Consider the following 25,567-nt stretch of genomic DNA (forward strand, 5'->3'; position numbering starts at 1 on the left):
GTCAGGCCCTCAACTACTTCATTCTTGCACCCATCCCTTTATTAACGTTAGTTATTTTTCAAATAAGGTCTCATTGCCTCGCACTTTTTTACCCAGTCCTACCTTAGAATGTGATCTCTCTACCTCTGCTTCCATGTAGCTAGGATTATAGGTATAAACTACCATGCTGATCCTTGGCGGGGAGTATCTTTTTTGTCAGTTGTGCGGCTTGAACTCTGGGCCTGGGTGCTGTCCCTCAGCTCTTCAGCTCAAGGCTAGCATTGTACCACTTGAGCCACAGTGCCACTTCCAGTTTTCTGGTAGTTAGTTGGAGATAAGAGTCTCATGGATTTTCCTGACTGGGCTGGCTTTGACCCATGATCCTCAGATCTCAGCCTCCTTAGTAGCTAGGATTACAGGTGTAAGCCACCAGCACCTGGCTCTGGGGTATCTTTTCTAAAGGTATAAATTCCACCTATAACCTAATCACCTTTCAAAAGCTCCACCTCCTAATACTAGCACACTGAAGTTTATGTTTCACCACATGAATTTGGGGTAAGCACAAATATTCACTATGTAGCAAACTAATAATGCTGGTCAAGGGGTCCCACTGCTTGAGAAAGCTCTGCTTTAGATAATTCCAGGAGTATTGTTCTTTTCATGATGACCTGGTTTTCCTCTGTGACATATGCTATTTCAATACCTGACTTTATATGTATGTTTTCACATCTTCTACTGTTTTGTTGGACTCTTTATCCAGCTTCTAAATCCCTCTGGGCAGAAATTATAACTTCCCCACCCCACACTCCCTCATTTTTCTATTTTGCAAAATAATGAGTACATTTCCAGTGTGATTAATAATAGAATAGGAAAGAGGAGAAAACGCAGACAACTAACACCAATAAGGAGCATTCACAAATGAGTATCAGCCCTGAAATGCTCTTAAAAATTAATTACAAAGAAAAGAACATTCTACCATCAGTGGCAGTGAGAGAAGGAAGATTATTTTCTTGATGATACATTTGGTAGAATGTGGGTTATTCAAGGTTTTAGCTGTAACTTACTTATACACCAACATGTCTTGTAATATAATACCGCAAGCGGCATGCTAGCTCATAATTTTTATAGTGATAGACTATTGTGTTTTCAACATGTAAAATCTCCATTATACAGTTGTGGCAACTGTCTGCAATAGCTTGTGGATTTTTATTGAGACAATCATCTTGTGATTGAATTTCTAAATGTATTATACGTTCATCAGCAAAGAAGTCCACAGGGGCTGCTAAAGTACTTTGAATATCATTTATAAAGATCAAACCCCCTGAAAACCATCACATTTACCCTGTGGAAGGAGAGAGGAATCATCAGCAAAATCAAATCAATTATCTTTATAGATGACTATTGCATTGCAAAGCTCAGATAAGGTATTACCTGGTTTAATAACCTACCCTTATGTCCTTTCAAAATAGTAAACTCCATAATCTGGTTCCAGAATGAGGAATTTTACCAAAGGCCTCTTTTGTGAATAATGGAGAAAATGGCATCTCTGTTGATCAAAGTCGTTCAGTAACGTTCAAAGAAGTAGTTACAAGCATGGAATATTCCCTCTCCTACCTGTAACCCTGTTGAGAGACTTTGCAATGGTTATATAGCCACTATTGCCACAACACTTAAATTTGTTCCAAAACAAGTCCTCTCTGAGGGATTGATTTAAGCATAATGCAAATTCTGCACTTCCCTATGTAGGATTTCGTGCATAGAAAATCTTAGTGGAGAGCAGGAAACTTTACCCAGTTGAACTGAGTCACACACAGGACACACATGCACACATCCCTCCAACACACTGCCCTTAGCTCATGTCAGGGGCTATGAGCCAAATCCTTGGGTGCCTGGCGACTACATCTTCCTAACCGCCTTCTTTGAGTCCTTCTAGACAACTCACAGCTGCAGCCGTTCTGATTCCCTCAAGCCCACTTCAGATCTTTCTTAAGACACTTAGTCAAATGTACTAGATAATTTACATATTTCTTAGCCATTCAACATGTGTACAATTGTGCCACCATGTATGCTAGGTTGATATTTTTTAAGGAGAAGCTGATGAAATATGGGAAACCCCAGCCTTATTTCAAAAAAGAAATACCGTAGTTGTTGCCTGGTGCCCTGTCACCTGAGCCACACCTTCAGCATCACTTTACTGCTGATGATTTCGGAGATGGAGTCTTGTTGACTTTCCTGCCAGGCCTGGCTTCCAACCTCAGTCCTCCAGTTCCCAGCCTCCTAAGTAGCTAGAATTAGAGACATATGAATCTTTGGTGTCTGGAAGACAGCCCTGTAGTTTTTTATTGCATAATGTGGCACAAGTTAATGGCTCTTAGCTGCACATATGTCACATCACAGAAGAAGTGATGTGCTATACTCTGTTTTCTGTTCCATGTAGCCATACCGATGGATTCTTCACTGCCTCTCATACCTGGAAGCTACCAGTGACTCCTTTTCTCTTGGGTGGCCATATTGCCTGCTTCCCTGAGCCCCATCCCTCATCCCAGTGCAGCAGCCCCAGGTCCGCCTGTCATGACAATGGCTTTCACCTTCCCATGTATCCACTATGGTGTGACCAAAGGTCAAGGGCAGTAGCATCAGACAACCTGAGTGCAAATTTTAACTGTGCTATTGGCCAATTCTTAGACAAAAAGTTTTAAAATACTGAGCCTCTATTCCCTCATGTATATATAAAAGTACTTATGGCAAATGGTCATTTAAAGTGAACAAACAGAATACAAATTGCAGCTGTGTGTGTGTATACCAGTCAGAGCCCAGAACCTCTCAGAGTTACAGCCCTAGCCAACAGTCCCTTATTAGAAATGCAGTCAAAGCCAGGAAGCCTCAGGGATATAGCTGGAGCCAAAGAACTCTCTCAGACAAATTACCAGCCAGCAAACTCTTTTGCAGCATCCAGGAACATCAGGGAGACAGCTGGAACCAGAAGCCCATAGAGATATGGTAGAATCCCGAGTCCCATTAAGGAAAAGTCCCATTCCAGACACTTATATGGGAGCCAGGAGTCCCAGCAATACAGACTAAGGAACCTCCCAGCCATTGGAACTATCCCAGGATTCGTTTCAAGACAGGAAGTCACAATGACATAGGTAACACCAGGAGCCCCTCAGAGACAAAGCAAGAACCAGGAACTATCAGAGAAATGACCAAGGGTTACAGGCCCAGCCTGGGACTCTCAGGGGCACAGCTGGAACAAAACACTTGTTAACTATATCACCAGAACCACACCACACAGGGATGTCATCTCCATGAAAATGTTAAATAAGCACACAATCAGTTAGGAACTCTCCAAGGCTCAGGGACAAGAATCCTGAGACGCACAAAACCATGAGCCCTGAGACACATACAAACAGCATCAGAAATCCTCACGGCTATGAAGCCAGTGTCTCATCAGACATCATGTCAGAATCACAGCCTTTCCACAATAGGGTCAAAATCCATAGTATTTAGAATCATGGTCCCAGCGAGGGGTTTCTCCGAGACAAGACTTCAGCTTGACTGTTTATAAGAAGACGCGTGGACACCAGAGAAATCTGGGAATGTTCCATCCCAGAAAAGCAACAAGGAGACCAGTCAGGTCAACATCCTCAGCTGTCAAAATGGCGCCCGCAAGGAGGTTCTTACCGGCACACTTGGTCCTGGTGGTAAGGGGAGGCCCTGGAGGTCCCGTGCCCCCTTCACCGGGCCGTGTGAGGAGCACCCGGATCTCGTATTCCACGTCAGGGTCTAGGTGCCAGAGCTTATAGTTGGGAGAGTCAACGATGTGGGTCTCAGCCCAGGTGCCCGTGGTGGTACGGTACTCCACCTCCTTCAGGATGATGGGACCATCTCCAATGATGGAATTGGCGTTGGGCTTGATCCACAGGTAGGTGGCCCCCACAGCCAGCAGCTCTGGGGGGGCAATGGGTGTGGGAGGCTCTGTAAGACAAGGAATTGACAACAGATTCTTACATGAGAATGGTTTACAGAGAGAATCCAAGCTTGGAAATACAAGGGGTGGGATTCCAGACATAGACACACCAAGTAGCCCAATTCCTGTTGTTGTTTTTTTAACTTCATTCATCCTCTATTTCAATGATATATCTCTAAATACTTGAACTGGCCTTTCTGCAGTTACTATAGTCAACAGCTACTGTATCATCTTCATTGTGTTAGTGAAATGAGCTCCCTTCCCGTAGCTTAGTACGCTCTTCCCCTTTCCACAGCTTAGCATGCTCCCTTCCTAGGCAACACTAGGCCCATGTAGTAAAGGCAGTAAATAATCAGCCTCCAACCCCCTTTACCTTGGGATGGCACTTCTCTGGGGCAGCTACCACCATATAAGGCAACAAGAGCCCCTTATAGTCTGGACAGCTGCAAGGCCCCTTATCTGATACTTGGACTGCAGCCACAAATCCTAGCCCACCATGATGAAGCTCTTGGCTCTCAAGTCCACACCAGGGTCTCTTGCCTCCTAGCTCCTTCTAGCCCCTCCTAAACCTCCTAGGTTTTATAGGTCACCTCAGACAATAGCTTGCACTTCTTTGCACTTCTCCCTTTCCTGGCAATCAACCTTTTTTTGCTCTCTGTACCTGGATGTCTGCCTGGTTTTCTGGCAAAGTCTAATTTATTCTATCATAGGTACATTAGCCAGGAACTAGATTTATCTTGGTGAATTTGCTCATCCAAGCTTCCCAGGAGCCTGGTTCTCAAATGTCTCTGTGCTAGTTCCCCTCTCACCCTCAGAGTTGCGAACCCAGGGGTCCAGACTTCTGCCAAGCCAACAGGACCCACTACATGGGCTCCTGCCACCCAGGGCTCTCCCACATCCAATTCATTGGCCTTCACTCATCTGCACGGGGTGAGTGGACTTGGGATTCCTATGGTGTCATTCTTTTCTTTTATTCAGACTCATAGTACCAACTTTTCTTTAACTCATACCCAAAAGCCTCGGTACTAGGCTGTTGTGAGTCTCCAGCTGAAGACTTAGGGTCTGAGACACGGGCCTAGGACTCAGACCTGAGGTTCCAGGGCACAGGGGTCAGGTGATAATCTACCACTGTCTCCCACCACACTCTCCCAAAGACTAAAACATTCTGGGGACACCTTGATTGTTTTGGCCTTAGATCATGTCACCATGGGTAATTCTCAGTCTAAGATCCCATCTAACTCCCCCCTGGGGTGCATACTGACCAATATGCTCTCCCTCCACCTGGCCCCTGGCCTCAAGCTCAGGCGCCTCATTGATCCGTAGGACTGAACATGGCTTGATTATGACCTAGACAGCCAATCTAAATGGCCGCTTAACAGCACCTTTAACCCCATCATTATTTGGGATTTATACAACTCTTGCGAGTGCTCAGAAAATAGAGCACATCCCGGACTTCTTACTTCTTTACTCTCTCTTTACTTCCAGACTAAAAATCACTCTCTCCCTCTCTCTCTGCCACTCTACTTATGCCCTTATACTTTACACACTAAATTCTCCCTCTCAAGGCCACACTGTCTTCAGATTCTCTCCCTCCTGCCTTCCCTGCTGCCCATTGCCACTGCCGCCATTGCCTGTGACTTCTCACCCCTCCCCCAGCCAGCACCCCGCCCCAGCGCAGCTCCTCCTCCCACTCTGGTGGCAGCTCCAGCTGCCCCCTCAGCTCTTCCTCCCACTCCAGCTCTTGCCCTGCCCTTTCCTTCCTCCTTTCAGCAGCTCCTCCTATGGCTCCTCCTTTGGGTGGTCACTGCCCCAGCCCCTTCTCCCACTCCACTCCCTCCCATACTCTCAGCAGTTCCTTCTCCCCACCAAGCCTTCAGGACCAAAGCCCTCCTCTCTCTCTCTCTCTCTCTCTCTGTAGGCTAACTCCCATGTGGCACTGATACTCCTTCCAGGCCCCTTTCCAAGCCCTCCTACCCTCACTGTTCCAACCCCCCCCCCACACACACACTTGTCTTACACTGCCCACTAATTCCTTCTCTGCTATAAATCTCCTAGCCATCTCCTCTAACTTCTCTTGTCTGGTATCAGCTCCATCTCTCTGTCCATCTCTCTCTGTCTTGCTGATAATCTCCAGACTGGAGATCATTTCCCACTAAATTGTCTCTACTCCTGCTGACAGATTTGTGCCTTGAGAAGTGAGATGCAGGCAGGGTCCCAAGGACCCCCCCCCTAGATTCCCTCTCCAGGGCCAGCCATCCTGGATCAGTGGTTCCTCTTGTACATTCTTCCTCTCCATAGCTGGTTGGGATTCTCTAAACTAAAACTGTTGTCTAAGTGGACTTGAGATTCCTATGGTGATGTTCTTTCTCTTTTATCCAGTCTCTCAATTAATCTTTTAAGGCCCTGGTACCAGGCTACTGCGAGACTCTGGCCAAAGGCCTGGGGAGGTCTGAGCCATAGGGGCTGGGTGACAACCCTTCCATTGAGTCTCACTGCCATTATTCTCCCTAAGGACAGAGACACTCCGGGGATGCCGGGACGGTTTTGGCCTTAGACTACACCACCAATGGGTCATCCTCAGTCTAACCTCTGTCCCTGCCTCCCTGCCTGCCTCTCTGTGTGAGCATAAACCTTACATTTCCCAACCTTCTTCTCTAGCTGACACCTTCTTCCCTTCTAGACCCTAAATAATCGGGCCCCTGCCCTGTCTCTGTCATTAATCCATCGCTGACAGTGGCTGGCTGGCTAACACACTGGACCAGCTTCTCTCTTTACTGCTCTTTCCTTTTACCCACCACCCCACAATGTCTCCTGACTCGCTCTTCTCTGGTCACCATGATGCCCCACTTCAGCTTTCCATTGGAGCTGAATTGGTTTGTTGGCATTGTTTTTGTCCCTTCTATCCTCTCTGGCCTATTTCCTAACTGTATTAAGTATATCAATGGGCTCCAAGATTCCGTCCTTCTAAGTGTGGCTTCTCCTTTTCCCACCTTAAAAGTCCCACCAAAATCCTAGTGCCAAGGAGGGTATCTGGGTTCATTAAAGTCACTGGTGGATGGCCTCGGTGGGCTGCTTGTCAGGGGAAAGAAACCCCTACAGAGGGAGGTACACCTCTTGACAAATTTCAGGGCCTTGTCTTTCCACCACTCTGACAGCCAGCTCGTCAATGCTGGACATGCTTTCCAAACATCTTTTTGGAGTCACTCAAAAACCTTCTGGAAGTCTTTGTTTCTTTGTCCTCTTTCATGTTTATATGTTTGTCTAAAACCTGGGACTCTACCCTTCTGTTTCGTCTGGTGTCTATTCTGTGACCCTTGCCTGACCTCTCTACTCCAATATGGTATGTCACCTGTCTCTATGTTCATGTCCATTATGGCATGCCATTGTCTCTGTGTTCCTGTCCTGTCTCCTAAGTTCTTTGGTTGTTGGCAAAGTTTTGTTTTTTAACTGACCACATGGTTCTATCATAATCCCCCAAAACCCTTAAATGGCCGATATTAAAATCTAAGCACACCCTGTGATTTGTGCACAGACATGTCTATTTATCTAATGTAAAATACATAAAATGGTCATGGTTTCCAAGTTACCAAGTACTGTGTTTGTAAAACATATTAGTCAATGGAAGCTGTGATTTAATTTGAGTTGCTTTGAAAATTCCAAGAACTGACTATAAGCCAAATTAAAAACAGGCAGTTTTAAAGGGATTTAGGAAAGAAATTTTAAAAAATGGTTTCTTTGAAATGTAAATTAAGTTCACTATGATTTATGTCATTCCTTATGTCCATCTTTGCTAAAAGTTAAATGTATATCTGATCATGGCTGGTGAAATAAGGCTAAGGTTTTGTTTCTCCATCTTCTCTCCTGTGTGCCCATCAATTCTCTTTAAGATCAAGGGACCAGATGCAGTTTGCTCCTGTGCATGGGTAAAGGCCCAGGAAACAAAACAAAGTTGTCACCACTGCCTAAACCAGTGGCACCAACCTGCAAAAGCCAGTGTAAACCAGGTCTTTAACCAGTATGTGTAGAAATGTTGCAGGAAAACAACAAGAGGTGCGACAATCCATTCAGGCTGGGCCTAGCCCAGACCTGGGGCTGATTCAGGGTGAAAAGCACAAGCCACTTCAGAGCTACTGAAGCTCAGACTTCTCCATTGTCCTGATTTGCTTGTGTTTCCTTCTACCTGTCGGTAATGTTAATCCCCACAAATCAGATGATAGGGGTGTATGAGCAAAAAATGTGATTTGATTTGATTTCTGTACTATTTTGCAATTTGATGTATCTCTAAAAGGATATAAGCCATTTTAAACAGGCTGCCAAGAGGCAATGGTTGGTACCCAAAGTGCCAATCAGTTGCAGTTTAAAAACATCTATTGAGTTTTGTCATTGCAAAACTCTGAGTCCCTGCCTCTTGAGACTTCTTCCAGACTTCATTCAAGAACTTGTGTCTACCACCAAGGGATAGCTGCTGCTTACTGCCTTCTCTCAGAGAGGACCACATCTCCACATCTCTGCCTTTTTACCCCTAATGTCAATGCCCCTTGCCAGCAGAAAGTTGTGTCCTCTTCTATACAAAGGGCTGGAGATGTTAGATCCAGTCCCTATCTGTACAGGTCCAAGGCTGCTCCCCTACAGGATTCATCTTGGCACATCGAGTGCCACCGGCCTAACCAGCCTTCTCACTCTGCAATCTACCAGACCGGACAATCCATCTTGAATCCATCCAGTCACCCTAATGTCACAGAAATGCCAGGTGCTAAAGATTGAGGGCAGAAACAGCATCATCAGCCATCCTATCTACCCCAAACAAGTATAAATGCCATCTATGCTGACTCCTACTGGGGAAAGCCTTCACATGAGAGACTGGCAGATGCCCTGTTGTTATACACCACCCTGGGTTATAATGCTGGAAAATAACACCTGTTCCCAGATTCAAAATTGTACCCCAAATTGCATAGAGCTGAAGAGGGGCAACTTTACTTGTGCCAACTATGAACGTATTTTATATGTGGAGGGCTATGTCTCCTTACCCAGGGCTGGTTTTTTACCTGTGAAAGTTATACTTTGAACTATATCCCTGCCTATCTGCCTCGTAACTCCCGCTGCTGCCTAAGCCATCTAGCTGTTGTGCTACTTCACAAGGAGCTTTCCCAGCCTCAACGAGGTTGTAAAACTAGAAGTCTGGCACTGGATGAAAGTTGTATTGATAAACTACACCTCCTGTCTGAAGCAGAATATTTTGCCTTGATTGGGATACCAGGGCTGGTGGTAGGAGCCTATATATTTGGCATGCATAGTGGTAAAAAGCATTAACTACACCTCCTCTGCCATTGCACTGCTATTCTTGACAATCATGCTGCCTTGATTACTCTTACTCCATCACAAGAGTATGAGGAGATTAAAAATATGTGCTTCTGTGACCTAACTGGTAGCAGCTATGCCATTAAGGAACAAGTCAAACATCTCAGAAAACTTGAGGAAAATATCCAACAGAACGAAGGGAGATGGGACCTATTCTGGTGGCTTACTCCCTGGTTCACGCCTATCTTGGGTCTCTTAACTGCAATTTTCCCCTTATTTTGATCGTGCCTTGTCTGCTCAGGTGCATGCAAAACATCCTCGTGGGGAAGATAAAACCTTTCACCAATCAGTCTGTCAATCAAATACTCCTGGGAGGCTACCTGGTCAAGCATCTCCACTGACTACCTCACCCCCCTCTCAGCAGGAAGCTCCAGAAGAAACGACCTTCACCCATAATCCCAACATGGTGCCCCTCATTCAGTTATTAAACCAAAGAGTTGGGAATGTTAGCGAAATGAGCTCCTTTCCCATAGCTTAGTCCAGTCCTTCCCTTCTCCCCAGCTTAGCATGCTCCCTTCCTAGGCAACACCAGGCCCATGTAGTAAAGGCAGTAAATAATCAGCCTCCAACCGCCCTTTACCTTGGGATGGTACTTCTCTGGGGCAGCTACCACCATATAAGGCAACAGGAGCTCCTTAGAGTGTCCTTCAGGCCCAAGCAGCTGAAGGGCCGCTTATCTACTATTTGGACAGCAGACATAAATCCTGGTCTACCATGATGAAGTCCCTGGCCCTCATGTCCACACCAGGGTCTCTGCCTCCTAGCCCCTTCTAGCCCCTCCTAAACCTCCTAGGTTATATAGGTCACCTCAGACAATAGCCAGTGCTTCTTCTCACTTCTCCCTTGTGAGAAGGGGTCTTGCCAGCCCCTTTCCCGGCAATAAACCTTTATTTATTCTCTATACCTACATGTCTGTGTGGTTTTCTGGCAAAGTCCAAATAATCTAACAAAAAGAAAGATATCTGTCATAGAAAAAAAATGATTTTTCCAGAATATAGCAAAACTATCTAGGGAAAGAAGGAGGGAAGTTTTGCTTTCTAGAAGAACCCGTCTCTACTAAAGTGAAGCTTGAATACCAGAGTCTGTTATAGAGTTGTTACATTAAAACACACATAGGGTGAATAGAAGTCATTTTTCAGGTAAGAGCTCACGTTTTTGCCTAGAGTTGGCCTCAAACCCTGATCCTCCTATTTATGCTCCCATATACCTAGGATTGTAGATATGTACCACCAAACTCAAATTTTTTGAGAAGATGGGGATGGTCTCACTAACTTTTTGTTCAGACTGACCTTAAACCACAATCCTCCAGAGCGCTACTTCCCAAGTAGCTGGGATTACGTGCATAAGCCACCTGTATTTTTATTCACATATTGATATCTTTTTGTTATTACATATTAACTAACTGGCTTGCCTCTGGGCTATGTATATGTATAAAGGAAGGTTAGTTACTAGCTCTGCTGAGGACTTTTGGATAAGGACAAATACATCATTTTTTGTCCTAATTAATTACCTAGCAACATAGATTCTCCAGAAGCAGAATAATGTGCTAGAAAACAGGGGTGGGCAATATTTTCTCAGTATGACTCAGGCCAATCTTAAGGGCCGGCTTTAGATTGCCTCTATTATAGCCTGCCATTTGGTCAGAGAAGGGAATTAAAGCAGATTAGTCAAGCTAGGTGCTTTTCTTTACAAAGCCATGGAGGTTATTACTCAAGACCTTGTTATCTCAAAGGTGTTTGCAAATTGATTTCTGGATAATTTGTTCCAGGTAGCGAAGTTAAGTTGGCAGGCAGATAATTTCTAGGCTCATCCTTTGTGCATTTTAAATATATGGACCCTTTGATCGCCATTATCAAATCTCCAGAGTTCTCATCAGTCTCCAATGAGGCCTCAGGGGTGATATTTTGTAGTTCTGTGATGACTCTGCCTAATTCTTTAATATAATTATACGGAGACTGGTCCCGGGTAGAATTAAGAGCAGCAGACTTCAGTGCTTTGGGGCTGAGCAAGTGGCCACATTAAGCTCTCTTCCATTGACTTTTTGTCATGGCTTGCTGCCCTCCTATTGCAGTTTTCAATTTCTGACCACAGTAAGAAAATGAAGTATTATTCTTTCCAAATGTTTAGTCTCTTCTTATGAATATCTAATGGCAGGTGGAAGGACACTAACAAACACCTTCATGAGTACACAAATGTTCCCATCTCAAATGCCTTGCTGGTTCACAAGTTCACAAGACCCAACACTGTGTTTCTTTCCATTCATCTTCGCAGGAACAGACCATCATAGTAGCTCCTCTTTCTGGTATCAAAAAAGCCATTAGTAAATGGCTTTGTTTTATTCTCTTACTTTTCAGTGATCTTCCAATTTAGAATTACCTTTTTAGGAGACACGTGGACTGGTGATTCATAGGAAAAGAAGCAGGAATGAAGCAAAGAAAAAATATAGGTGAACTCAGAACCAGATGCCTGCCCCTTCGTTTTCTCCTCTGTACTTGAGATATTAATGTCATCAACCAGAAGGGTCATTAAGGAAAGTCTATACCAGTAAAATTTTTAACCTGTGCCTTGAAAGAAAATCTAGTAAGAAATGCTCTTCCCAGGAAAATGCACAAAAAAAATATTACCATGAGCTCCACAGATCACTTCAGAGATCCAGGAGCCATTCTGAAACGCATGCAAGATCCCCATTAGTGTCTGTGTTGAGAAGAGAAAAAAACACACAGAGAATCTGCTAGCAGATGACATGCCCATATCCTACACTTCTTTGGGACTCTGAATTTTTTTGATGGTGTACAGGCTGAGAACACAGCCAAGGGGAGAAAAGAAGACTTAATACAACTTCTGGACCAGTTCTCAAACTCTGGACACGAATAAATACCCTGTGACAACACATTCACAGATTTAACATCTGCACCATTTTAGCACAGACATCTTAGTTAAAGAGAAAAGATGTAGCCTATCCATAATAGGATAGAGGCTCCACCAACACCTTCCATGGAGACTATGTTTACAATCTTACATTTCTCAACATGAAGGTTCTATCTATGGCTTGGAGTCTGGAAATGAACAGTACATCAGCGAGAAAACCTCTGGAAAAAGAACTGCCTCCTACTATCTATCTGTTCATCTCAGGTGCCAACTGGAGCATCTTAAGTAAGGAAAAACATTGTCCTATGTCAGTGGCACACTTGTAAGCCTAGTTATTCAAGAGGCTGAGGTTTAAGGATTGTGGTTCAAAGCCAGCCTGAGCAGAAAAGTCCGTGAGACTTTTATCTCTAATTAGTAAGTAAAAAAAAAAAAGTTAGAAGTGGAGCTGTGGTTCAAGTGATAGAGCACCAGCCTTGAGTGAAAAAATCTAAGGGACAGTATCCAGGCCTCGAGTTCAAGCCCTAATACTATCATAAAATAATAACAATAAACTCAGAGCAGTATGACCTCTTCTGGGATGAATTCCTGGAAGGGAACATGAGAAAAACCTCTGGAGTCATGAAAATTTCTACATCTTGACTAGAGTTGAGTAACAGGTATCAAAATGCATACTACAAATGTACGTATTTTGCTATATGTCAATGATACCTTTAAATATTGTGGGGGGAAAAGGTAACAAACAAAAGTAAGACTTCTCTATAACCTAGCAGGGTGAAACAATATCACTAAATGTTACTGGAAATTGAACCCTAGAAAGCTGCCAGAAATAGGCCTTTACACCTATACCATGTCCTATTAGGCAATTCTATCAACACCTTCAAGACATTGAATCCTCAATAGTTTTCTTGATCATCAGTTGTTCCGATGTATATCTAGTTTCATTCATGAGCTTTTCAACATATACCACAATTGACTCCTCTCTTTCCCTAGCTCCAAAGCATCGACCATACAAAATCCAGTAGAGTTTGACATTTAGTGACATGTCTGCCCACAAAGTTTGGAACCAAATCAAGAGTAGAGAAACCTGGCCTTCAGAAAGTTGCACTGTGAGTGGGGAGATACTATGGGTGCCTTATGGCCAGATATCAAAACCCTATGAGCACCAGGACTTAGTGAGCTAGGCCAGGGGAGCATCTATCCTTAAACTGCCACAGCTCTCCTCCAACATAGAGATGGTGAGGTGACCCTTTAATGGAATTCGGCCTCATCCTCAGGCAGCAATCTCCAGACCAATTCTATCCTTCTTTTCCCTGCTGTGAGCACTTGTAACAGTTTGACTCCCAAAAATTCCTACAGAGAGCAAAAGTGCTTCAAATAGCTGAAGATCGAGCTGTATGTGTATGTATTGCCTGCTCCAGATAGAAATCAAACAGTTTCAGGGGGAAAAAAGCAACAAAAACAAAACTGGTTGTAACTAAGAAATGAAGTGAGCCTTGATGTTCAGGTGGGGATAACATGGCTTCCGAAAGCACTTAACAATGCCCCCTTCACTCGACTAAGCCTCAGTCTGGTTGCAATTCTATTCACTGATCCTAGGGCCAGGAAACACTCACCCCAGCCCACCCACCCACCAATGCACATAGAGATACAAATAGAGGAGACATTCTATTTCTCCCAACTGCCCAACTGGAGCCTCTTTCCTTTGACTATTAACTAACTCATACTTTCCTCTTTGCCCTTCAACCCTGCTGTATAACCAATTTAGTTTTGTGATCCCTGCCCCTGGCCCCCTATCTAAGGACAGACCCAGATAATGTTCAAAACATCATGCTAGTTACATAGTCTATTGATTCATATGCAACACTGCTTCATAGAATAAGGAACTGAGGATCCAAAGAAAAAAAGAAACTCACTTAAGGAACAGAGGCTGAGCCTGTCTTTACCCCTGCCTCATAAGAAGTGAGATGTACAACTCTGGGCAGGCCCAAAATCTCCATGATTTTCTCTTTTTTCATCTTGAAAATGGAAAACCACGTGATGATTCTAATTATAAAAAAGTTCTAACTTCACTACCTAGGACTATAAGAATTTCCAGGACACTCATTGGTCCTCAGAGCACAGACAGCACAACATCATTTTGGGTGTGCTGGTTGAGGAACCAGCTAAGATGGCTTCACAGGTCTCAGAATTAGCCCTACAGGCCTTCTCCTTGGGAAGTCTAGGTCCTATCACCCTATATTTGCAGGTCCAGGTGCCATAGCTGCTTTCCCTTTCTTGCCTTCCCTGGCATCCTACTTTTTCTCTATCAGCTTTCCCTCACTTCGGTAACAAATTCCCATCAATAAAAACCATCCTTTGAAATACCTTAGGTGGTCTGGTGTTTTCAGGAGCCTGACTAACACAGGTAACTATTATAATCATCTTCATTTTTTTTCCGCCTGAATAAACTAAAGCACAGAAGTTAAGTAGCTTGCCCAAAGTCACATTGTTAGTACAGGGTAAAGCTGAGTTCCGCAGATTGTCTTGCCAAAGAGACTTTGCAGAGGTGATGGAGACAAGTAACTCAAGTGGGAAGAGCATCTGCATTATGTAAGTACATCCAATGTAATTACATGGCTCCTCGTGAATGAAGAAGGGATGGGGGCAGAATGAGGAGGAGGGAGACTGAAAGAAGTTCCTCCATTGTGGCTGGAGGAAAGACTCTGAGCAGGAAAAGACTGTGACTCATAGAAAAGAAGACCTGGGCTAGGGATCAAGTGGTAAATTCCTTGCCTAGCAAGGTCATGAGTTTAATCCCCAATATCACAAAAATAAAATAAAATAAAGCTAAAGAAGGGAAAGAACCAAGACTCTATGTTGAAAACAAACTTTATAACTTGGGGGTGGGGGAGGGAGGAGTTGGGGAGGTGGAGGGAAGGGATAGTACGGGAAAAACAAAGGAGGAGGTAACAATGCTGGATAGGAAATGTACTCATTACCTTACTCATGTAACTGTAACCCCTCTGTGCAGTATTTTTACAATAAAAAACATATATTTTAAAAAGGGGAAGATTTTTCCCCTAAGTCAAAGGCACAGAGGCCTGCAGAGCCATGGGTAGACTCTGATCTCTAGTACTATTCAGTAATGAATCTAGGTGGTCTTAAGTATTCAAATCCAGGGCAGTTCATTACAGTAGTAATAGAAAACCAATTCAGGGACAGACTTCAAAATAAGATGGAGGACATACGTCTTATATATCTCATTGTTGCAATGGGTCCACCTGTATCCCTATTTAAACAATTTGTTTTTTCCCTTCCCCTCCACAAATTTATACCAACATCAAATACAGTGAAAACACGGGTTATACCATGGGGGAGGGACATACAAAGCAACAAAGAATTCATCTTATAAATATAGCAAGAAAAAAATAGTAAAAAAAAAAAATTTGAGTCCTTATCTTGGGATTCATTTTGCCTAACATCAACTTATCTGACCTTTTCTGCTTGTCTCAGACATATGCTAGTTATTGCAAATAATGGAAACCATGGGACCTATGTTTCTTTGGGCCTGGCTTACTTCACTTAATATAATTTTTTTCCAAGTCTTTCCATTTTCTAACAAATGGGGCAATGTTATTCTTTCTGATGGAGGCATAGAATTCCATTGTGTATATATACCACATTTGCTTGATCCATTCATCTACTGAGGGGCTTTACAATTGGTGTGTGTGGGGGGGGGTGGAGATGAGAAAGGGAAACAAAGGAGGAGGCAACAATGCTTGATAAGAAATGTACTCATTACATTGTAACCATGAGATGTACAAGTTGTTATGTCGAAAACAAACTTTACAACTTTGGTGCGGGGTGGGAAGGAGGGGGGATTGAGTGGGGGGCAGGGGGAAGGGATGGGAAGGGGAAACAAAGGAGGAGGCTACAATGCTTGATAAGAAATGTGCTCATTATCTTGCCCATGTAATTGTAACCCCTCTGTACAGTATTTTCACAATAAAAAAAAAAAGAAAGGCAAAAAAAAAAGAGAAAGAAATGTACTCATTACCTTGCCCGTGTAATTGTAACCCCTCTATATGGTACTTTCACAATAAAAAAAAAAAAGAAATCTTTGTCCTAAAAAAATAAAATAAGATGAAGGAGGCAAAGGAAGGCTTCCTAGGGAAATCAAAGCAGGAGCTGAGCCTTGAAAGCAGAGGAGAGTCAAACCAGGCACAGGGAGAGGAGGAAACATTATCAGAGATGAGAAAAGGTGGGGTCACTCAGGATAGATACATCCTGATAAAACACAGGAGAGGATGGGGGGCAGCAGAATAATAGAGTGAAGAGGTCAGCAGATGCCCGATCAGGGCTGGGGCCTTCTAGGTAGTCATATTAAGAGGCACATGCTCATTCAGGACCGCTCTTCTGAGTTATGATAGAGATTGGGTCTGAGGGAAAGCTCTGAATTAGGATACCAATAAAGACATTGTCTATTACTGAGTAGAAAGATCTGACCAATGTCACCATTAAGGGATTGCAGAGGCAGAGGGTCTGTTGCATGTCTGGGAGACTGAAGAGAAGAGACAGGACTTGGTCATTGACTGGATATAAGGTGCAAAGGAGATGGAATGAGTAGAAGTCCTAGTAACGTACACGGAAATGTTCCTGGACTTTTGCAATGCCTTGAATGGTTCATGCAAAGGACTGTTTGCCTCAGTTTCCCTCCTTTGCAGCCTAGTCCATCATCCTATGCTTTGTTTCCTGCGGCTGGCCATTCACTTTCACTAGCAAGGGTAGTTTGGAAAACACAGGCTCTGAGTCACTGGGGCATGCTCACACCTGTAATCCAAGCTACTCAGAAGGCTAAGATCTGAGGATCACAGTTCAAAGCCAGCCTGGACAAGAAAGTCTATGAGACTCTTAAATCCAATTAACCATCAAAAAGCTGTAAATGAAACAGTGGTTCAAGTGGTAGAGTGCTAGCCTTGAGCACAAAAGGTAAGAGACAGCACTTGGCCTTGAGTTCAAGTCCAAAGATTGACACATACACACACATACTCTCTCTCTCTCTCTCTTTCTCTCTCTCTCTCTCACAAACACACACACACATCTCTGAGTGTCAGATACAGATTGACTTAACATTTCAGTCACCTTGGGCAAATTACATGAATCCCAGTTTCTCCACAGTACTGATTCCTTGTGAAGTTTGAATATAAATATCAAGACACAGCAAGTTTTGCAGAAATGTGAGTTACTCCTTTCTCCTCATCACTATTAGGTATGGTTTCCGGCATCTGTCCCAGAGCCTTCTCCACTCATGGGCCACGGAGCCCAGATTCTCCTCTTGGGATCTCTCCCAGCAGCTGCCCACCCAGGATATCTTGGACTTGGCCATCACACCATGTGATCCCCACCAGGACCAGCCACTCGCCCTCGGTACTCACTCAGGGAGAAAGCATGGAAGCACTCTACCAGAGTGAACAGAACAAAAAATAATCAAGCATAGAGGCAAAGGAAGTGGCGGGAGCGAAGGAAGACATGTGGCACCCAGGCCCATCCGAGACCAGGCCAGCAGTTGCTATGCTACCAGCTCCAGGAAGCGAGGCTTCCACAGAAAGGGGCTGGGACTTTAGAGATATTGTTATCTTGCAAATTTATTCTCCTTGTCCTAGCCTTGCATGCAAGGAGGAAATGTATAATGAGTCTCTAAGCTGCTGAAATGGCTCAAAGTGACTGGAAGGATGGACCTCTCTGAAGTGTCAGGAAGGGGCATCCAGATGGATTAAGAGGCTTTATTTGCACAGTCTCCTCAGTTTGTGGAGAGAGTTTAAGAGATGGCTGCCCCCTTTCTGTAAAGGAACTGGCAAATTAGCGTCTTCAACTCCCCCCTCGTTCCCCTAGGGGCAGGCTCTGTGTTCTGCTTTATCCAGGCAAAGAGCCTAAATTATTGCTCTCTGAAACAAAGGAATCCCGCCAATTCCCACAGACCACAGGTGGCCCTGGGCTCTGACAATAGAAATAAGGGATTCATGTCAGGGTCTTCCGCAGGCCTCTGTAGCTACAGGTTTCTGTGGTGGAGACAAGAGGAAGTAAAGTAAGGTAAACTTATTGTCTAGACAATTTCAGACACAGTTTTAGATCGTTTTCTCTTTTTTTATTTTATATTTTATCTCTCTAGTCCTGGGATTTGAACTCAGGGCCTCAAGCTCACTCAGCTTGCTTGCTTCCTTGGCTAGTGCTCTACTGCTTGAGCCATGCTTCCAGCCTAATTTTTGACAATTATTTTGGAGATGATGTCTCATGGACTTTTCTGCCCAGGCTGGGTTCAAATTGTAATCCTTTGGATGTCCACTTCCAAATAAGCAGGATTACAGGCGTGAGCCACCGGTACTTCTGAAACAAGAGGCATGGTGAACTCAAAGACATGCACAGTAACTTCAAGGAGTCATACAAAGTAACAAAATTTTAGCTAGAATATCTTTGCAGAACAACTACTACTCGAAGGTAGAGGATAATCATATTTTAATTTTTACATACAGAAAATGTTTCGATGGAATATCATCTCCACACAAATTCCTTCTAGGAATAAAAAGAAAAGATATACTTCCCAATTTATTTGGCAAGTTTGTGACAGAGGATCAAAACCTTACAAAGGCTGGACATGGTTGTTCATTCCTATAATCTCAGCTACTTAAGGAGACAGAGATTGAGAGGATCATGGTTGGAAGACAGCCTGTGGAAATGTTTATGAGACTTCATCTCAACCAATAAAATACTGGAGATGGTGATGTTAGCTTATCATCTCAGATACACTGGAAGAGTAAATAGGAGGATTGCAGTCTAGGCCAGCCTGGGCACAAAATGAGCTCCTATTTGAAAAACAACTAAAGCAAAAGGGCTGGAGTGTGGCTCAAGTGATAAAGCACCAACTTATCAAGCACAGAGCCCTGTGTGCAAATCCCTCATACTACTAAAAAAAAAAAAAAAAAAAAAAAAGCCCATCTTACATAGAATCCAAACATGTAATTCCAACATTTGAGAGGCTGAGGCAGGAAGACTGTGCTTAAGGACAAACTGGAATACACAGCAAGACCTCATCTCAAAATTCAAAAACATTACAAGATATGCAAAGATAGTTCATACTTCCAAATCTTATCTATGCCCCCCCCACCCCCCGCCCAAATCTGACAGGGTTCCTCTCCAATTAACCATCCAAAAGCAGAAAATGGTGGTGTGATGGTGTAGGACAAGTGGTAGAGTGCTAGCCAGAGAGAGCACAAGGCCTTACGTTCAAGCCCCAGCTTCAGCATACAAAAACACACAGAAAAATACCTTATAAGGATAATACCTTTTAACTATGAACAGAGACAAAAATCCCACACATTCTAACACATCAAATCTAGTAATCCATAAAAGAACAAACAGATCCTGACAAGTTGGGCTTGTTCTGGACCTACAAAATATATTTTATATTATTGTATCAAGGTAAAATCAATTAAAATCATGTAATCATGTCAACAGGTGCCAAGGAAATATTGGATGAGAGTCAAGCCAATGTTAAAGGAAAAGTTCTAAGCTAACTAGGATCAGAAAGGAGAAGCCCTTTTCTTTAGTAATAGAGTCCAAAATATCCACTTAACATCATAAACAACAAGAAAATCCTGACTGCTTCCCTGAGCCCCATCCCATGTCTACTTCGTGGTCCGGCCAACCCAATGAAGCAAAAAAGAAGAAGAGACAGAAGGAAACACAGCTTTTCATTGTTCTCAGACTATAACTCTATGTCTTCAGACCATATAATTTTATTTCTCTATACCTATATAATTACATCCCACAAATTATAACACAATCGAACAACTGAATTCAGCAAAGTCTATGTATTAAAATGTATAGACCACAAACAATTACATGATGACATTTACAAGGCATCATTACTGAATTAGTGTCAATAAGACCATAGCAATGTCACCTTCAGGGGCGAGAGTAATAAACACAGGAGAGGTTGAGATAGGTAAAGTACAATACAAAAAAAAATCTTTTTTGCCAGTCCTGGGGCTTGAACTCAGGGCGTGGGCACTGTCCCTGAGCTTCTTTTGCTGAGGGCTAGCACTCTACCATTTGAGCCACAGCACCGCTTCCAGCTTTTTCTGTTTATATGGTACTGAGGAATCAAACCCAGGGCTTCATGCATGCTAGGCAAGCACTCTACCACTAATCCACATTCCCAGCCCTGTACAAAATTTTTATAACTACACACCAATGGAGGTCATATGGTTGGACTTACATCAAAGTCATTGAACTTCACACACGCACGCGCGCGCGCACACACACACACACACACAAACTAAACATTTTGCCCTTCAATAAGAAATGTGCATAAAATTATCCCACAAAGTAAAAAAAAAAAAACACAATATTTAGGAATTCACATATACATATCTATATACGTATATATGCATTTTTTATTTTTATTTTTATTTTTGTCAGTCATGGGGCTTTAACTCTGGTCCTGGGCACTGTCCCTCAGCTCTTCAGCTCAAGGCTAGTGCCCTACCACTTGAGCTACAGTGGCACTTCAGGTTTTCTGGTGGACTCATGGACTTTCCTGCCTGGGCTGGCTTTGAACCCTGATCCTCAGATCTCAGCCTCCTGAGTAGCTAGGATTACAGGTGTGAGTTACCAGCATCTGGCTTGCATTTATTTTTCTACACTGAAAACTACCAACCATTACAGAGATACATTTTAAAGGCTGAAAGAAGGGAAGCAATATTCCACGTTTGTGAACGAGAATAATCAACATCATAAACGTATTGATTCTCCTTAAATGGAACTCTGTGCTGTTCCAAATCAAATGTTTGGCAATTTCCCTGGATAATTTGACAACTGAATTCTAAATTTCATATAAAAATGCAAAAGGCCAGAGACACTCGGAATAATATTGGAAAAGGAAATGAAAGTTGGAAGGCTTATATTTAAAGTTATCAAAAGTCATTACTGAGCTCCAGTAATTAAGAAAATGAGGTATTGACCAAATGCAGAAAACAGATCAGGAAGCAGAATGAAGTCCGGAGGCAGATCTGCACATCATCCAGCCCAGATGTCACACCCATCCCTCCATCACACCTTGTACAAGTCACTTCCTGTGTGCTGGAAATGGAAACACCAACCCTAAACAACATGATTTTTTTTTTATCAAATAGCTAAAATAAGATACATAAACACAAGTCATAAAAGAGATGAGTGAAAACTAGACTGTCAGGGTCTTCCTGGCTTTATTTTGTTTCTTTCATCAGTATATCTTAGTAAGTACAAGGCAGTTTCATTGCAATAATCTCATAGGTGCATAAAATGGACTTTCCTACCCAGGCTGGTTTGAACCTTGATCCTCAGATCTCAGCCTCCTGAGTAGCTAGGATTATAGGCAAAAGCCACTGGCACCCTTCCCACCCTCCCTCCCTCCCTCCCTCCTTTCCTTCCTTCCTTCCTTCCTTCCTGTCTTTCTCCCTTTCCTCCTCCTCTTTTTCCCTCCCTCCCCCTCTTTTTCCTTCCTTCCCTCCCTCCCTTCCTTCCTTCTTTCCTTCCTTTCTTCTTTTCTTTCTGTCAGTATTGGGCTTCAAATTCAGGGTATCACATTCTATACTGGCTTTTTCAAGGCTGATGCACTTTAGGTGAGCAACACCTCCACTTCCAGCTTTTTGCTGATTAACTGGAGATATATAAAGGTCTGACAAGTTTTTTCTCCTTCCCTGGAGTTGATCATCAGATCTCATCCTGCTGAGTAACAAGGATTACAGGCATGGGTCCCACACTCAGTGCATACAATGAACTTAACTTACTCTACCACATTTCCAGAACCCACTCCCTCCCTTCCCCATTTTGAACAGTGTATGCTGCCTTCATATATGTATATCCCTGTTTTACAATCTTCTTCACCTTTGGTACCCTCTTTTTCCCTCCTCCCACTGATTCCTTCCCCCTGCAAATTCCTTGTCTTATATTCTTATACTTCTTTAAAACCACATCCTCCTCTTTCTCTACTCTACCTAAAGTTCTTGACTAGCACCAAAAGTCCTAAAAGTTCTTATCATTTCAAGAAAGATAATGCATAGCCTTTGGGGAATGACTCCCCACCCCTGCCCCACTCAGAATAATACACTAGAGATTAATCCAGGCTGTAATTCCTTCTTTTTTATTGTGAGGCCAGGTACGAACACAACTTTTGTAACCACCCACCTGAGGAAGTTCACCTGGACCTTTTCCAAGCTTTATGGATGTTATTAATAAAGCTATTTTGAATCATCACAGACACATTTTCCTATGAAGATAAGTTTTCATTTCTCTGGGATCAGTGCCTAGAAGTTCAACTGCTGGGTAGTATGGAATTTGGAACTGTCAAACTGCTTTGCAGAGTGTCTAGACCATTATTCCTACTGGAGAAGGAATGATCCAGTTCATTGACAGCACTGGTGTTACCATTGCCTTTGCTTTGTTTTGTTTTGAAGCCATTCTGGCAAGTATGATGTGATGTCTCTCCAGGGTTTTAATCCACACTCATCAAATGGCTAATGACTGAACATCTTTTCAAGTGCTTACCTACCATCTACATATCCTCTTTAGTGAAATGTTTGTTCATATCCTTAGCCCATTTTTTCATTGGTTTTGTGTGTGTGTGTGTGTGTGTGTGTGTGTTTGTGTTGCTGGAGTTTGAATTCAGGGCTTTGCATTTGCTAGGCAACTACTCTACTACTTAGCTATGTACCCAGACTTTCTCTGTTTTAGTTATTATCTAGGTAGGGTCTCATAGTTTTTGCATAGGCTAGTCTCAGACCACAATCCTCCTACTTTCGGCCTTCTACAGAGCTATGATTATACTGCTGGGTACAGCATCACACCCAGCTTGTTTGTAGAGATATCTCAATAAACTTTTTCCCTAAGCTGGCCTCACACTTCACTGCCTTCCCTATCTGTCTCTTGAGTAGCTGAGATTACAGTCATGAACTTCTGTGCCTGGCAGTTTGCCTTGTTCTAAATTTTACAATTCTTTATACTCTAAATACTACTTTTTTCATATAGACCATTAGTAAAATGTCTTCCCCCCACATAATTTACCTTTTCATCTTGCCATGTGCTTTCACAGACTTTGATAACATTCAATTTATCAATTTCTCAGGTATAACCATACTTTTGATGTCAAGCCTATATTAAGTTTGATTATCTTCAAGCTCTGGCAAAGTTTACCTATCAGCTGGGTTCCTGACAAAACTGTGTTCAATCAAACATTCAGTTGACAAACACGAGTATGCATGGCACTCTGTCTCAATAACAGACGTGCTGAAAACTAACCTTGTTCTGTATTGAAACTTTCAGTGGCATTCATTTATTTTTTACAAGTATTATATTTTAAAAATTATGTTTTCCATCAAGATGATTGAGAGTTAAAGAATATGCTGGAAACTATTTAAAAGACGTAAGATAGTAAAACTTAGAATAAGCTACAAGCTGTGGGGTGAGGGAGAAATAGCCAACACTATACTATCTTTCAATATCTCCTCATCAAACTTGACTAGAAAGAAGATGGAAATGTAACTGAAGTTCAATGCATGATTCAGAACAGAGCAGGTATCAATTTAGAAAGTGTACTCAGACATACTTAGATGTGCACTGAACACAGGATTTTTATTACTGGTGAGCTTCCAAGAGCTAAAACTTAGTATCTGTTCTGCAAGAGAATCATCAGCAATGTCCACATAAGACATCACTTTTGTTGTAATATTTAAAGAACAATTAATTAATCCTCCAGTGAATTCTCCTCCGGATGTGTAACTTGTATATCCTTCCCGTTCAAGAGTGGGGAAAACCTAGTTATTGATTTCTAACAAAAGTTTATCAAAGCCAGGCACCAAGTGGTTTGAGAGACTATAATTCTACCTACTCAGGAGGCTGAGATCTGAGGATCATGGTTCAAATCCAGCCCAGGCAAGAAGGTCCATTAGACTTTTATCTCCAATTATCCATCAGAAAACTGGAACTTGTGCTGTGGCTCAAAGTACTCGAGTATTAGCCTTGAGTAAAAGAGCTCAGGGACAGCACCCAGGCCCTGAGTTCAAGCCCCATGACCTACAAAATTAATTAATTAATTAATTAAAAAGTACAGCTAAAAAAAAGATGTGATGCTACTTCAGAGGCCAGATTATAAAAAAGTTACCATCTTACTTACCTTCCTCTCTCTCTCTTCCCCACTCTACCTCAACCTCTTCTCTTCCCTCTCTTATTTCTCCTTTTCTTCTGCTTCCATCTTGTCTTCTTTCTCCTCTTTCCTTCTCTTCCTTTCCTTCTCTTTCACCTCCTTCCTCTCTTCCTTCTCCTTCTTTCTCTTCCTCTTCTCTTCTGTTTCTGTTCTCTTGCTCTTTCTCTCTCTTCTTATTCCTGTTATCCTCTTTGTCTCCTTCTTCCCTCTCCTCCTCTCTATCCTCATTTTTCCGTCATGTTGTAATTAGTCTTATGGACACACACACACACACACACACACACACACACACACACACACACACAGAGAAAGGAAATGCTACCTTCAGCCTTCAACTAATGATGCTCTAAAATTGACCAAAAGCCACATGAGTGATCTTTGAAGTGGATCTTCTCAATATTGCCAAAGGTCTTGAGAGTGTGTTGGGGAGCAGCCCCCTCCCCACCAGTAAAGCACGGTGAGGAGACTTTAGCCCCAGCAGAATCCTGAGTGTAGTCTTTCCAGAGTCCCTGGACATAACTGTCGAGCTCAGCCATACCATGATCCCCAACATATTTCTGTTATTTTAAGAAACTGTCTCGAGGTATTTTTGTTTGTATACAGTCATAGATAACTAGCACATCATATCTATCCCATAACAACTTTTTGTAACTAGAAAGAGAAAAGTCTTGGCTAGAAGTCAATAATTTAAAACACGCACACACACAATCAAATGCTCTAAAAACAAATAAAAAGCATCACGCTTCCTTTAAGATCAGCTTCAGAATCCTCTTTGAAGATGAAACTCACAAACAGGCAAAGACTGAGGAAGACACAGCTGATTCTGTTTGAGACGAAAATGAAAGGGGACAGCCTACTTGCACTGAAGGACATCCTCTGAGGAGACATTCTAATGTATGTAAAACTCTCCTTGAACACTTCCTAAGCCCCGTGTTTTATTTAATGGTGGTCCTCATGTTTGGCTACTCAGGTCTGCCACTGTGTAAACTTCTCTTATATGTTCTAGAACGCCAATACCTATGAAGGCACTGGTTTGAAAATGACTTGAAAAGAAGATGGCTTGTCAAGAAATGGTCCACAAACTACAGATGGGTGTTGGCATTGAAGGGGCCTGTGATGGTTGATCTTGTTGACTTGATTGATTTGAGAGACATCTAAGAGATTAGTAAAGCAGGCCT

General features: G+C 42.8%; 1 protein-coding gene across 1 annotated transcript in view; it reads right to left on the reverse strand.

Annotated features, from left to right (window-relative positions):
* Window positions 1-25,567, reverse strand: part of Ptprt (protein tyrosine phosphatase receptor type T) — a 702,580-nt gene that overhangs the window by 530,655 nt on the left and 146,358 nt on the right. The window contains exon 6 of the mRNA XM_042694435.1: window positions 3,661-3,954. Within this exon, the coding sequence (XP_042550369.1) occupies window positions 3,661-3,954 (294 nt within the window). The remainder of the gene's footprint in view (window positions 1-3,660; window positions 3,955-25,567) is intronic.

This window comes from Dipodomys spectabilis, unplaced genomic scaffold (genome assembly GCF_019054845.1).
Source record: "Dipodomys spectabilis isolate Male_0828 unplaced genomic scaffold, ASM1905484v1 ptg000175l, whole genome shotgun sequence".
NCBI classification, from domain to species: Eukaryota; Metazoa; Chordata; class Mammalia; order Rodentia; family Heteromyidae; genus Dipodomys; species Dipodomys spectabilis.